The sequence below is a fragment of the Nannobrachium achirus genome (assembly GCF_963921795.1).
Source record: "Nannobrachium achirus genome assembly, chromosome: 12".
Classification (NCBI taxonomy): domain Eukaryota; kingdom Metazoa; phylum Chordata; class Actinopteri; order Myctophiformes; family Myctophidae; genus Nannobrachium; species Nannobrachium achirus.
The window spans coordinates 1,840,635-1,856,711 of NC_137832.1; the positions used below are offsets into that span (position 1 = coordinate 1,840,635).

General features: G+C 44.6%; 1 protein-coding gene across 1 annotated transcript in view; it reads right to left on the bottom strand.

Moving 5' to 3' along the window:
* LOC308294967 (H-2 class II histocompatibility antigen, E-Q beta chain-like) overlaps positions 1-7,808 on the bottom strand; it is a gene marked incomplete at both ends in the record, with an annotated part of 93,924 nt that extends 86,116 nt beyond the window's left edge. Inside the window, 3 exons of the mRNA XM_080737903.1 lie at positions 3,285-3,501; positions 4,808-5,080; positions 7,796-7,808. Coding sequence (XP_080594029.1) covers positions 3,285-3,501; positions 4,808-5,080; positions 7,796-7,808 — 503 coding nt within the window. The remainder of the gene's footprint in view (positions 1-3,284; positions 3,502-4,807; positions 5,081-7,795) is intronic.
* Positions 7,809-16,077: the final 8,269 nt, after the last annotated feature.

Below are 16,077 nucleotides of genomic sequence, written 5' to 3' on the forward strand. Positions count from 1 at the left end.
ACTAAGTATCTCTAACTAAGTGTACTGTACTACTAGTACTCGAATATTAGTATCTCTAACTAACTGTACTGTACTACTAGTACTAGAATATTAGTATCTCTAACTAACTGTACTGTACTACTAGTACTAGAATATTAGTATCTCTAACTAACTGTAGTGTACTACTAGTACTAGAATATTATTGTCTCTAACTAAGTTCTCCTGATGAGCAGGTTGGGCAACAACCTACTCTGCTGTCCATGTGAATGTAAAGCACATTGTAAAGGATGTAAAGCACATTGTAAAGATTGTAATGCACATTGTAAAGACTGTAATGCACATTGTAAAGTATGTAAAGCACATTGTAAAGCACTCTGGATGAAGATGCTAATGCAACATTTACCATTGATATTAATGTAGCATTTATATAAGACCAGTTCTACTGTATCTCTCATTATAGAGGGTATGCGCGTGACATCATCATCATATCCGGAAGTTATGTGGGAACGCCTACTGAGTGGCAAAAAAATACTTTCTAGCCTTGACAGCCCAAACAGAAGTCCTATCTGATTGTGTTAAACAACGTTTAACAACATTAAAAGGGGGCACGGTGGCGCAGTCAGTAGTGCTGTCGCCTCACAGCTAGAAGGTCCTGGGTTCGATTCCCGCCGGGGGACACTGTGGGTGCTGGGGGCGTGTTCCCTCCTCCGCGTCATCAGTGCCCACACCCTAGGTGGGGTTGGCAAAATGGCCTTTCTGTGTGGAGTTTGCATGTTCTCCCCGTGTCTCCTAGGGTAGATACCCTCACAAAAACATGCAGTAATCCTGGTCTCTATAAAGCCTCCCCCTGGCCAGCCGGGGCGCCTGATGGAGGGGAATGGAACTGGTTGGAATAACGTGTTCCTTCCACGCGCTACGTCCAACCGGGGAAGCTCCCCCTGTCAGGTGATAAGAAGCGGCCTGCTCACTCCTCATGCATTGAAGGAAGCATGAGCTCAGTTCGGGGCCCTCCCCAGGTTGGCAGAGGGAGAGTAGAGCCCAGGATCACAGCTTAGGCAATTGGCACCGGGTGAAAAAATGGGTTACAAAAATCGTGGGATAAAAATTTTAGAAATAACAACATTAAACTCACTTTGCCACTCACTTTGCCACTCAATTTGCCACTCGATTTGCCATTCATTTTATGCATGCGCATACCCTCTATTCACTAATCTATAAATGTCTAGCTGTAACCATTACACGGTAAACAAAGATGATTATCTACAACCATTACACTGTAAACAATGATGATTATCTGCAATAAATTACACTAGTAGTAAGCTAAGATGATGTAACTCATCTCAAAGCTCTTAGTAAGTGAGGCTCCTCTCATTTGAATTATCTATTCTACGACAAGGAACAAAACAAAAGAGGGCGCTGTTTTTCCCTTTTCTTTGACAATGGTATTATTGTGCCTTATTGTGGGCTCGCCTGAAAGGCGAGCACACTTTAAATATTGTCATTATTTATTAAGTGTGCATTACGCACACAAAACTTGAACCAGATTTTTTTAAAGTGAAACATTATTTTTTAATAATTCACTGAATATTGCAGTTTTATGCAATCATACATGCACAGTTACACGTTCATGGCATTTGGCAAAGATGTAGAGGGTTAGTCAAAATATCACTGAAACCAATCTTATTCCAATTGGCCAAAGGGGGGCGCTATACGAAGCGTTTGAAAATTCAAACTTCAAACGGGCATAAGTCATGACTCGTTTCATTTGAAGTCATGCAACTTGCTTACACGCGTGCTTTGACTCAAGCGGAAGACATCTATGTCTTTGTTAAGTAAGCTCCGCCCTTAGATTTTCTGCCATTTTGAGCAGTTTGTAAAACGCTTAAACCCGCTTTTATTCTGTAATGTTTGCGTCACGTGCACAAAACATTTTTACATGAACTTTGGACCAATATCTAAAGATCTGTCAGATTGGATTCTTTTTTTAAATTGAAACATGCTTTTTTAATAATTCAATGAATATTGCGTTTTATGCAAATTATTCTTCTGCCTCTAAATCATACATGCAAAGTAACATGTTCATGGCAAGATGTAGATATCACTAAAACCAATCTTACCCCAATTGGCCAAAGGGGGGCGCTATATCATTTTGAGCAGTTTGTGAAACGCTTAAACCCGTTTTTATTCTGGGATTTTCTTTTATTTATTTTTTTGCGATTTGCATGAAACATTCTACACACAATCTAAGGACCTTTATCTAACATGCCTATGAAGTGCACACAAAAATAATAAAATAATAATAATAATAAATATAGCTGCAAGCAGCGATAAAGTGGACAAAAACACCTCAAATCATGAATACAGCCTGTGATGTGCGTGAAATCTTGCAAGCACATTCCCACTAGGTCAAGGAACAGATGCCACCCTTCTCACATTGGCCTGTTATAGCGCCACCAGCGGGTCAACTTTTCTGGAACAAAATGCCTCAAATCATGCATGCAGCGTCCGATTGCATCAGTAACATCAAAGAGAGCACTGCCTGCGATCTTGACATTTTGTACTTTCATAGCCATTGTTTTCTGGCTTGAAGCAAGCCCACAATTGTTTCGAAGGAACAATATTTTCTAGTTTTCAACTGGATTGCTGTGCAAAACACATTGAACACCTTAAAACATAGTAGATTACAGTAGATTACAGTAACTGACCACAGTCCATCATGATAGGTCCGGTCAGGCTGGGATGTTCAACCATGCATGCGATCTTCTCTCCTGATCTGTAACACACACACACACACACACACACACACACACACACACACACACACACACACACACACACACACACACACACACACACACACACACACACACACACACTACTACAATTAGGCACCATAGCATTAGACCGTTACAAACAATAAGATACATTTATCCTGATACTTTCTCTAACTAAAATATTCATGACATGCTGCGTCCTCAAGTTGAATGCTTGCCCATCATGTGTCCTTTCATCATGCTGCACGTCTTAATATAAGTCTACCAATTAATGGGCATTTTAAGCAAGTGAGTAACACTTCTTTCACGTTTAAAGAATGTACCTGGGTGTATTTCTATGTGTAGGTGTCTATTAGGTGTGTACCTGGGTGTGTACTCCAGGTAGGAGTGGTACTGGTAGGTACCAGTAGAAGTGTGTATTTCTATGTATGGGTGTTTGTTACATACTTGGATGTGTACTCCAGGTAGGAGTGGTACTGGTACCGTACCAGTAGAGGTGTGTATTTCTATGTATTGGTGTTTGTTACATACTTGGGAGTGTACTCCAGGTAGGAGTGGTACTGGTAGTACCAGTCTCCATCAGACAGCAGATCAGTAGAGGTCACATCAGAGGTGATCTCTTCTCCATCTCTCAGCCAGGTGACGATGATCACTTTAGGATAGAAGTCATAGGAGCTGCACTGCAGCATGTGAGTGTGTCTGCTGCTAGCGGAGGGAGTTGCTGAGGTCAGTTTCACGTAGGGCTCCACTGGAAGAACAACAACATTATTATTATGGTCTAATAACAATGTCCACCCTAAGCCCTCAAGCCCTACTGACTGAAGTGATGTCAGCTGGTAAGGACTTGAAGGCTGCAGGCTGCAAGGAATCCAAAATGGTATAACAACACTTAGATGAATGTTTCATTCATGATACTTTACATCACATCTAAAACTCTTTACTGTCCTTATTTAGAGTCATTGCTTTAAAGGCTGTGATTGTTGATTGTTATTATTATAATATTTTAATTAAACTGCTTGTTTTAATTTCTTTCTAGATTAAGGGTTGTAATGTTATAAATTTTAAATGGTATTTTCATATTCTGTATTTACTTTGCACATTTCTTATCATGCGTCCCCTTATGTTTTACTAAATATATATCTTCCATTCCATCTCCCATTGAGAACAGTGAGAAAGCACTGCTGTTTGTTGACGCATGACTAATTTGCATACTTAAATGATTGACATTTAGAGGATTCCCCTGGTAACGCTATGAACTGTGGGTAATTCTTTCACCAAAGTCTGCATCGATGCTGACTTAATGTAAGGGTGCATAAAGGTAGCATAGCAAAGCTAAACAATCCACCCATGTTAAAACAAGGTGGGGATGTAACTACCGGTATACTGCAGTTAGTTAGCTGCATTAGTAGTAGTAATAGTCTGGCCAAACCAGGCTAGTATAGTATAAAGGGGCGGTCCCGAGCCCTCAATGACTTCACGTGAGCAAGTGAAGTCAGTTTGTCAGTAAGTAGTGAACTCAGTGAGGTGAGAATACTTATTGTTATCTTCACTATTTTAATATTATTATGATTACAACATTATAACAACAATAATATTGTTAAAACAACAACAACAATATTAGCCTATAGTGAGCTTGGTAAGGTGAGAACATAACTGTTATTCACTATTTTTTCTTTTTTTTAATAATATGAGTAAATGACAGTGTTAAGGGTTAAGGGTAAATTTCTGTATTAATTTACCCTTCAAAGCTGATGTCAGCACCAGGAAGTTGCTGAGAAATTTGCGCGTGCGTGGGCGGGCCGTGAATAGGGTCTATTGCAGACATGTCAGGTGAAAACACTCAGCCTAGATCTATGTTTCAGTCATAGTCGTAGTACAATGGTGACACAACGTGTTGTGAGCTTGTAGATCTGCTATTTGCAATGTTTATCAGCACATAAAGATAAGATCAATATTAACACAATTAATCATCTCTCAATATTACAATTTATTATGATATCATGTTATAGTTTATGAGGTGATGAGTGTTGAGTGCTGCTCTGAGATCAGCTCACCTCTCTTTTCCAGAGCAGAGCGGTAGTAGTTCTCAATGTTGGGTTTGCAGATATCCACTCGTTCTGCTCTCTTCGCAGCCAGTACTCTAGGATCTTTATTGAAACGCTCTGCGTTCCTCACACCAAACTCAGTGTATCCAACAAAATGATCCACTCTGCTGTCCCATCTGAGGAGCTCGTCATTATTGAAATTATATGACTGTATGAACTGTATGTCATTCAGATCACTGGAGTTGAACACACATCGGTCAGCCGTATAGTGTAGATATCCATCTGGAAATAGAAAAATATAAATGTCATCAATGTCCAGTTTCGGTGTTTGTATTATACTCCGGTCAGGATAGTATGTAGGGTTTAAATGGTTCAACAGATGAAAAATGGTGAAAGTCAGACGTGTGAATTATTAATTAATTAAATAAAGTTTACCTGCTCCATGGAAACAGATGAAACTCAGTGAAACACAGAGCCAGAGATGAGATGAAGTCATGATGAGTTGAGATGTTTCAGAGTTTAGTTGAAGTGTTGATGAGTTGAGATGTTTCAGAGTTTAGTTGAAGTGTTGATGAGTTGAGATGTTTCAGAGTTTAGTTGAAGTGTTGATGAGTTGAGATGTTTCAGAGTTTAGTTGAAGTGTTGATGAGTTGAGATGTTTCAGAGTTTAGTTGAAGTGTTGATGAGTTGACGTTCTGATGTAGAAATAAACACTATGAACACTCGCTTATTTTACACACTCTAGGCTACTCTATTACATTTACAACCAATTAAAAAACAGTATTCACCCTCATCACTTGTTACCTGGCAGACGATAAACCAAAATTACAACATAATTAGTTGTAGCAGTTGTAATAATAATGTACATTTGACAATAATAATGAACATTAAACTTCTAGAGTGTGTCCTGCTACACAAACCATCATTGACTACATTTTGACCAAACCAGAATATGATCTCCAGAAGGAAATAGCTGTCCATTGTCCCTGGGACACACAAGTCCTGAGTGGGGTAAAGTGTTTACCAGTACTGTATAGCAATGGTTGTAATAAAAGAGGCTAGTTGTTTACAGGTGCTAAAATATCCAGAGCATTTATTTTATTGTGGGCTCGCCTAAAAGGCGAGCGCACTTTAGATATTGTCATTATTTCTATATTTATTTATTAGTGTGGTTGCCCTAGCAGGGCAACACACTATAGTCCTGGGGAGACTTTATTAGTGTGGTTGCCTATAGTTATGGGGAAACTTTATTTATTCTTTGGGTGATAAACCTTTTTTTCGGCCCGTTTCACCGGCCACAGTTTTTGCGCCACACACTCGCGCCATATGTCAAATCGACCGGCTTCATCGGGAATCGTGTGCTATGATTTTGCTAAGAGAGAAGTTGTATCGTTTAATTGATATTAATTTATTAGTGAATTAATTTTCCCCATTGACTTATAATGGGAATCGGAAAAACTCACATTCAATTATTTTTCTCTCGCAAACCATAGGGGCTTCAGTTTCAAAACTTGGAGAGGAGGTTCATAATGCATATGTGATAGGGATGAAAGGAAGGTGTTGTTATTTTTCATTTTTTGTATTATTTCTTTAACTACAATGATGTTTTCTTTTTGTTTCTTTTATTTAAACACATTGTATTTTCGTTATGGTATTTATGTTGTAATAATATTCCTTTCCCCCTTAATCATGTTCTCTTTTTCTGAATGGACTGCGGGACTTTAAGTGAATGGAGGTTCGGGATAGGGTAACTAGCAGCCTATGCAGTGTGGGGTTGACGTCACGGCTGGCCAATTGAGTGGCAGCTGGGCGAGACGCAGGACTATGAATGAGATGGTGCGTCTCAGTCAAGAGGAAGCAGGGGAGCAGAGCAGACGTGTTGAGAGAGCAGAGACACCGGGGGTTCTAAGGAACCATGTACGCAGAGCAGAGACTCATGTGACTGAGTAGAGTAGCTATGCTACACTGAGTGAGAACCATTGTGCGAACCTTATTAGTTTACAGCGACGGAGAGAACCGGCTACCTGGCCCGCTGTGAGAGAGACGGAGAGAACCGGCTACCTGGCCCGCTGTGAGAGAGAGACGGAGAGAGACGGCTACCTGGCCCGCTGTGAGAGAGACGGTCCTGTGTGTGTCGCACGCATACATCACTATGCGTAAGTACCTGTCTATCGCGACACATGAAGTTAAAGCACCGTACTTTAGGATCACCATTATGCACCTGTGAACAGATGAGCTGGCGGCCTCCTCTTGTGTGTTTCAGAATCTGCCGTGGAATTGAGACGTAGTACGTATGCTGTTGAATCCCATATCTGCTCAGCTGTGTGGCTAGATTGGGCTCCCTGGTGCCCACCCCCTTGCTATATTATTCGTGAACACGAACACTAGCAGAGTGACCCCTGAGATGCACCCTGCACTTTGCTAGTAGGAATTGAACATAATATTTTTAACCATTATAAATGATTTGATTTGTTTTATTAGTTTAGCGGCGCCTTTTAGGTATTTAGGTTTTCTTTTGGTTTTTATTGTTCTATGGCGATTAGAGGCCTCTGTCCAGATTAAATAAACTTTTGTACCTTTGTACCCCCCTGAACAACTGTGTGGTGTCAGTCTCTCCAGGGTGTTCGTACCCACTATATTGCTCTCCCAGCCTGGTATTATTACGAACCTGTGTCTAGCCTAGTGGTGTGTAAACCTTTAATGGTTTGTTGGTTAAAGTCCAACTGGCGTTGTCCGGCAACAAAGGTCCCCCTTTTTCATTTGGGTTTATATAAGAACAATCATACAACAGTAATATATATATATTTCTTTAATGATAAGTGGTTAATAGTATTGCATTATTATAATACAGTTATTTTTGAACGTAACAGTAAGACTGGCCCATCTTAAATAATTGGCGTTGTGGTCGGCAGGACCAGGAGAGAGCAATAAGGAGAGACTGAACGGTTATATTTTGTGTTTGTATTAAGATTTAGGATGATGATGATGCCTGTATACCCGGGGGCCCCATGGTTGCCTAAGTTTGGAGGAACAGAAGGTGAGGAAAAGTATAAGGAGTGGAGAGAGCAGATTAAGGGATTATTAAGTACACAGGATATTACAGAGGCAAGAAAAGTTAATATTTTGTTTAAGACGCTAACAGACGAAGCTAAACGACAAATTGTTGTGTTAGAAGAAGGGGAGCGAGACACGATAACGAAAATTCTGAGCTACCTTGATGGTCTGTACAGAGAAACAGTGCCGGTATCTAAGGTGCGTTCTCAATTTTATAGCTGTACACAGCGCCCAGACGAGAGTATTGGTTCATATATTCTGAGACTGAGGGAGCTATTCTGTAGGCTGCGGCGACACGACCCGAACACGGCCCCTTCTGATTCCGTCCTACGAGATCAACTGCTAATGGGGTTGTCTGAAGGTCCTCTGAGCCAGGCCTTAAGAGTATATGCCCGAAGAAATCCGGATGATGACTTTGCTGCGCTGCGAGAAGAAGCTGTACTTCTAGATAGTGAACATGGAAGCGTGAGAGCACCTGAAGTTACATGCCATGCTGTTAACCCTGTGCCTATTCCTAACCCTTTACAGACGGCCGAGTGGAGGAACGAATTGAAACGAGAGATCTTGGATGATGTGAAGGGCCAAATGCAGGGATTCACGAAAGAACTAATGAACGAAATCAGTCCACTCCTGCAGGCCGCTACTGTTCCTGCACCGCCTTCGCTTAACCAACAGTATGAGCCTGTCCAGGCTCACCGTGCGCCACCGCCGCGTCACGCACCTCCTAGCCATCGGTATGTGCCTACACAGGGGAATGAATGGGATGAGACGGGTCGACCCATATGTCGCCAATGCAAACGGGCGGGCCATATTGCTAGGTTTTGCAGAACCGGCCAGCCGCCGTTAAACTAAATAGGCCTGTTGCTGAGGTCCGAGCAGCGGGAGTTAAACCTTTATTAAGAGAAAATAAGGACCATTAAATGTTCATTGGCGAATGTCCCACGATCGGCCTTACTATGGGGGGAATTTATTTACGGGGCTTATTAGATACGGGATCGCAGGTCACACTAATGCAACAGAGTTTGTTTAATAAATATTTTTCTCCGGCTAAATTGGGCAAAAAGACCCTCGTCTTTAAAGGACCTACACCATGAATTTTCACTTTTTCTATTTTAAAACCTTTTTTTGGGGTCCCACTGGCACCTTCTATCCTCACAAAGTCCTATTTCTGACAATTGTGTCTTTCTCTGGTTTTGGGAATAATAATAATAATAATAATGAATTGCATTTTTATAGCGCTTTTCTAAGCAAGTTGCGAACTCAAAGCGCTTACAATGGTTCATTCATTCATACATTGGGAGGTGAAGCGGCGAACAGTCGACGCCAGCGTCCTCACTTCCCACATTCACACACCAATGGTGGCAACTGACCAGCTAACACCATTGGAGGCAACGTGGGGTTCAGTGTCTTGCCCAAGGACACTTCGACATGTAGACAGGAGTAGCCGGGATGTGAACCGCCGACCCACGGACCATTGGCCACCCCGCTCTACTTCCTGAGCCACAGCCGCCCATAAGGAAGACAGAGATGGAAAGCTTTCCACGGGTTCTCAGAACAGTGCTGTTCTGAGAGTTGACGCATGTGACGTCACACGCGTTCCCGTTTATAAAAAAAAAAAAAAAAAAAAGAATTTAAAAAAAAAAAAAAATCCAAAAAACTTTTTTTTTTCAGTGGAAAAACCCCACTAGATGCGCCCCTGAGCAAACAGAGGCCGTTTTGGTATTGCAGCTGGAGAGCCTCATTATAGTAGAGCTAAAACAAACAAAAGGAATGGTCAGAGTGTTTGTTGAGGGTTAAAACCTGTCTAAGACATAATTTTGAGCATATATTTATACGAAAAATATAGTTTTAAAAGCATGGTGTAGGCCCTTTAAACTAAGAGCGGCCAATGGCCTAGAGATTCCCTATACTAGCTATGCAGTGCTAGATATGGAATTGGAGGGGGTCACTGTGCCTGGGAGGGGGGTCGTTATCATAAAAGACGAGCATTGCACACAACCTTTGATTATCGGTATGAACGTCGTAAGTGCATGCTGGAATACTTTGTTCAAAGGGCCGGGGAAGGCTGCCTTCTCCCTGCGACAGGGGAGGGCTGCCTGGAAAAATGCGTTTGCGGCGTGTAAACAGGTGGAGGCTGTGACGAAGACAGACGGTTCGCTGGGGTACGTGTGGCCTGCTCACCGACGGAAGATCCGGGTTCCTGCCCAAAGTGAAGTCCTGGTGTGGGGTCGTACACGCCGAGGTCCAGAGGGTGGGGATTTCGAGGCTCTGTTGGAGACGCTACCCGACAGCCATAAGCTGGGGGTGGCGCGCGTTCTGGTGACCATACGGGGAGGTCGGGTTCCCGTGCGGCTGTGTAATCCACATTCATATCCAATCTGGGTGGGCCGGTACGAACGACTGGGGCAACTGTACCCGGTAGATGCCACTGATGTCCGGGGGCGCAAGGACCTGAGCCTGTCACTGGGCGAAGACGGAACGGTGGACGTCGCCTTGATCACCACCGAAGCGGCTGAGCTGGAGCGGCCGCTACCGCAAGAGATGCGGGCACTGATGGAGCGCACTGATCTGCGAGATGAGGAGAGAGACGAGCTGCGGGCCATGCTGTCCACCTGGGAGAGGGTGTTCGCTGCCCATGATGAGGACTTCGGCCGGACGGACGTCGTGCAGCACCAGATCCACACCGGAGATGCCCCCCCCATACGTGAGCGACATCGACCTCTGCCACCCGCAATGTATAAGGAGATGAAGACGCTGCTGAGTGACATGCTGGAGAAGGGAGTTATTGCAGAGAGCTGTAGCCCATGGGCCGCACCGATCGTGTTGGTGAAGAAAAAAGATGGTAACTGGCGTTTCTGCGTGGACTACCGCAAGCTGAATGCGATCACCCATAAAGACGCTTTCCCCTTGCCACGTATCGAAGAGACATTGACGAGCCTAACACAGGCGAAGTGGTTCTCCACGCTCGACTTGGCCAGCGGATACTGGCAGGTAGGAATGGATCCTCGGGACCAAGAGAAGACTGCGTTTACAACCCCTTTGGGGCTGTTTGAGTTCAAAAGAATGCCGTTTGGGTTATGTAATGCCCCTGCCACTTTTCAGAGACTGATGCAGCAGTGTTTGAGCGGGCAGCTGGCTGAGTCTTTATTAGTATATTTAGATGATATTATTATATACTCACCTGACTTTTCCTCTCACCTACAGCACCTGGATAGTGTTCCAGCGCCTGGAGAAACATGGGTTAAAGCTGCGCCTCGATAAATGTACGCTTCTCCAACGCGAGGTGAAATTCCTGGGGCATGTCGTGGACCAGGAGGGTGTGCGCCCAGATCCCGACATCCTTTCCTGCTATAGCCCGACCCTTAAATAATTTACTAATCGGCATTCCAAATGACGCTAAATCCCACCAGTATAAAATAGAGTGGACAGCTGACTGCCAGAAGGCTTTCGACGCGCTAAAAACGGCCCTTACGCAGGCCCCTGTTTTGGCTTACGCCGATTATAGCCAGCCATTCGTGGTGTATACTGATGCGAGTAATCGTGGCCTGGGCGCTGTATTGGCACAAATCCAAGATGGCCGAGAGCGGGTTATTTCCTATGCGAGCCGGAGTTTGCATCCGACGGAGCAAAACGATGCCAACTATAGCTCTTTCAAGTTAGAGCTGTTAGCCCTCAAGTGGGCCGTGACGGAAAAATTCAAAGACTATTTGACCGGGGCCCAGTTTACCATTTACACAGATAATAACCCTGTGGCGCATCTCCACACAGCCCGTTTGGGAGCAGTAGAGCAACGCTGGGCGGCCCAGTTAGCATCCTTCACATTTGATATTAAATATCGACCGGGCAAAAGTAATGCTAACGCGGACGCCTTGTCCAGGTTCCCCGTGGAAACCGCTGGGGTGGCTATGGTGGAGTTGACGCCAGAGACTGTTCAGAGTGGGGAGGAGAGAAGTGAATGGCGTGATGCACAGCAAAATGATGGGGATATCGCGGTGGTGGCGCAATGTGTGGCCCGCGGACGCCACCCCACGCTGAGTGAGAAGCAGAGTTGGTCCCAGGGAGCTAATCAGCTGCTGCGACAATGGGCCAAATTGGAACTGAAGAACGGTGTACTGTGCCATAGAATTACTGATCCTTATACGCAGGAGGTGTATTATCAGCTTGTTTGTCCAGGTTCTCGACGTCAGGACGTGTGGAGAGAGGTGCATGTGGCCGCGGCGCATGCTGGAGCAGATCGGACGTTGGCCCAACTACGGCGCCGCTTCTACTGGACTGGCATGGAGGGGGAGGTACGCCGGTTCCATCAAGGGTGTGTCAACTGCAGCCTACAGAAAATGAGGGTAGAGCCCCGGGCCCCTTTACAACCATTTAGTGTCTCTTACCCACTAGAAGTAGTTGCAATTGATTTCCTCACCCTAGGTAGGCCTGCTGACGTGTGTCAAAATATTCTGGTTGCCACTGATTTGTTCACTAGGTACAGCTGGGCTATACCCACTCGAGACCAGACAGCGCAGACTACTGTCCGCGCCCTGTGGGCTAATATTATTCAACCATTCGGATGCCCCGCCCGTTTTCATGCAGACAGAGGGCGCAATTTTGAATCTGAGTTAATGCAACAGTTATGTGCTATTTAAGGCATAAGTAAGAGCCGTACGACCCCGTATCATCCGGACGGAAATGGGGCGGCGGAACGCTGGAATCAAACGTTATTGAATTTGTTGCGCACTTTAGATGCCAACAAACAAGAACGGTGGCCTGAACATCTTTCTGAATTAGTACATGCTTATAACAATACGCCCCATAGCGCCACTGGCTATGCTCCATCTTATTTGATGTTTGGTCGTCACTTACGGCGTCCTGTTGATGTTGAATTAGGGGTGCCCCCAGTACAGCCCAGGTTAAGAGTGGGGAATTGGGTACAGGACCACCAGCAGCGAATGAATGTGGCTTATCGTCATGCTGGGCAGAGGATGTGTGGGGCAGCTGATCGTAGGGCAGGTATACCTCCATTGCTACCAGGGGAACGAGTATGGGTTCGGAATAGGAATCGACATGGGCAGGGGAAGTTGGCTCCATGGTGGGACCCTGAGCCGGTTGACGTCACGGCTGGCCAATTGAGTGGCAGAGAGACGGCTACCTGGCCCGCTGTGAGAGAGACGGTCCTGTGTGTGTCGCACGCATACATCACTCACCGGCAAGCATCTGCTTGCCGGGTGTGTAAGTACCTGTCTATCGCGACACATGAAGTTAAAGCACCGTACTTTAGGATCACCATTATGCACCTGTGAACAGATGAGCTGGCGGCCTCCTCTTGTGTGTTTCAGAATCTGCCGTGGAATTGAGACGTAGGACGTATGCTGTTGAATCCCATATCTGCTCAGCTGTGTGGCTAGATTGGGCTCCCTGGTAACCACCCCCTTGCTATATTATTCGTGAACACGAACACTAGCAGAGTGACCCCTGAGATGCACCCTGCACTTTGCTAGTAGGAATTGAATATAATATTTTTAACCATTAATAAATGATTTGATTTGTTTTATTAGTTTAGCGGCGCCTTTTAGGTATTTAGGTTTTCTTTTGGTTTTTATTGTTCTATGGCGATTAGAGGCCTCTGTCCAGATTAAATAAACTTTTGTACCTTTGTACCCCCCTGAACAACTGTGTGGTGTCAGTCTCTCCAGGGTGTTCGTACCCACTATATTGCTCTCCCAGCCTGGTATTATTACGAACCTGTGTCTATCCTAGTGGTGTGTAAACCTTTAATGGTTTGTTGGTTAAAGTCCAACTGGCGTTGTCCGGCAACAAAGGTCCCCCTTTTTCATTTGGGTTTATATAAGAACAATCATACAACAGTAATATATATATATATGTTACAGGGTAACTGGGTAACTCAGGGAGACTGTGGTAAGAGCGCTCGTTTTGTAGTTCACCACACACTAATCACCACCAGATGGCGACGCAGCCATTCAATAGTGAAGGCGCTGACGTCACTCGTTTGCGACTCTCTTTCTTTATTTACTAGCCTAGCCTAGCCTAGCCTAGCTTAGCCATTAGCTCCATTGTAGTCACTTGGACAGGGCGTTTATCGTGGGCTTGCCCAGGCCTTACGGCCTGGGCATAAATATAACGATTGCATTCACCACGGCTTCGTAACTCGTGCGGCGCTCCGCCGGCCGCGCGGCCCTGGCCCGCTCTTCGCGGCCACTCGCGCCTGCGGCGCTCGGGGGCGAAGAGCAGGACCAAGGTCCACTGGCCTTCGCGCCGCTTGCAATGTCGTGGACAATCGAGTGGCTCCGCCTGGAGGACGTTGTTGTGGCGACCGCTTGTTCCGCCCTGTGCGGCACGGCAAGCGCTCCGTTTCTCTAATTCTCTGAGACGCAAAAAAACTGTGACATATATATTCCTTTAATGATAAGTGGTTAATAGTATTGCATTATTATAATACAGTTATTTTTGAACGTAACAGTAAGACTGGCCCATCTTACACATACAAGGATTAACTGAAAAATAATTACATCATTCGGCCTCATGGTGGCGCTATAACAGCTCACTTTACGTTTTGGCTTTTAACTCTTGAACCGTAGGTCGGAAAATTAAAATTATTCTTTCCCTGGATTCCTTGGGTCATGACGCATCTCCCCATATAGCTCCGCCCATTTGCGTCAGGATAGATTTTCCGCCATTTTGAATTTTCTACAAAACACACTTTTTGCTCCTTTTCCTACATATTTTCACCAAATGTCACAAAAATCTGTACAAATGATCTATGAACGCATGCAATAAACATGTTCAAGCGATATGTTGATAGTCCATACCTTTCGCCCGTAACAGGCTTCCAAAGTTAGCGGGAGGGGCCCTTTTTGCAAAAAATAGCCATAAATCACAAACAAAACATCCAGTCAACACCAAATTGTAACCACAAGTGGCGGATGGTATACTCAACGAATCCCCAAAAGCATTTCCACTTTGACCCATAGGGGGCGCCACAACCGTGCAAAACGTAACCGCTTTGTGCCAAAACACGTCTTTCAGGGGGAACGACCCTCTCAAAACGAAACTTGTGGGAGGAGCCTATTTCCTTAAAACAAGAAACCATATCCTTATATCAAGAACGTAGGATCCCAACGGCACCTTTTCGAATCGCGCGTCGCACGGCCCTGACGGTATCCGTCCCGGCATCCTCTCCCTCGGGCCCCAGCGTTTTTCTCAGGGTCCCGGAGGCGCATCCCCGCCGCTCGCGCCGGGGCGGGGCGGGCAACCACACTCGCAATTTCACAAATTGGACATTTTCTAGTTTTTTCCTTATTTCTAGATAAACCTTTTTTTTCCGGCGCGTTTCACCGCCCACAATTCCTGCACCATACACTCGCGCCATATGTCAAATCGACCGGCTTCATCGGGAATGTTGTGCTATGATTTTGCTAAGAGAAAAGTTGTATAGTTTAATTGATATTAATTTATTAGTGAATACATTTTCCCCATTGACTTATAATGGGAATCGCAAAAACTCACATTCAATTATTTTTCTCTCGCAAACCATAGGGGCTACAGTCTCAAAACTTGGAGAGTATAGACGGTGAGCCACTGGGGTTGGTCGGTATCAACTGAGGGGATTAATGCTCATAGTGATTTTTGCCATGGTATACATGTCTAGAGTTAGAAAATATGTGATAGCCTTGCACCAGTGGTAGCTTTATGGGTGCTATCATGCATTTTATTTTATAACACTAGGCGAAAATTACATGGGTCATTATATGAAAACAAACTACTTAACCCCCCTATAGAAAAGTTTTTCAACTACTTCTGAGACCTCTAGGCATGCTTAAGAACATACTAAAAATGTGGGAATTCATCATTTTCAAGATGTGTCCAAGATAGCTGACTGGAGCTTAGCGTTATGATACTGTTCAAATATAGAAAGGTGGTATTGGTTATCTAACCCAAGGTTTTAGGGTTCAAGGAATGTGGCTGAATCAGTGAAAATACCATCAGTTATTGAGACCAAGGTCGCAGTTAACTATGAAAACCGGCACATCTTGTCCGTATTTCTGTCACGCCTGACACTGTGGTTCCCCTGACACATCACTGTGTGTCACAGGTCTATGGGTCTGTCGCTCTGACATCATGCTCTGACATCACTGTGATGTCAGGGGAAGCACTAACGTAATCCTTTTTATGCCCATATATAGATCCCTAATGTCATCAATATTAAGCCCATATCTAAC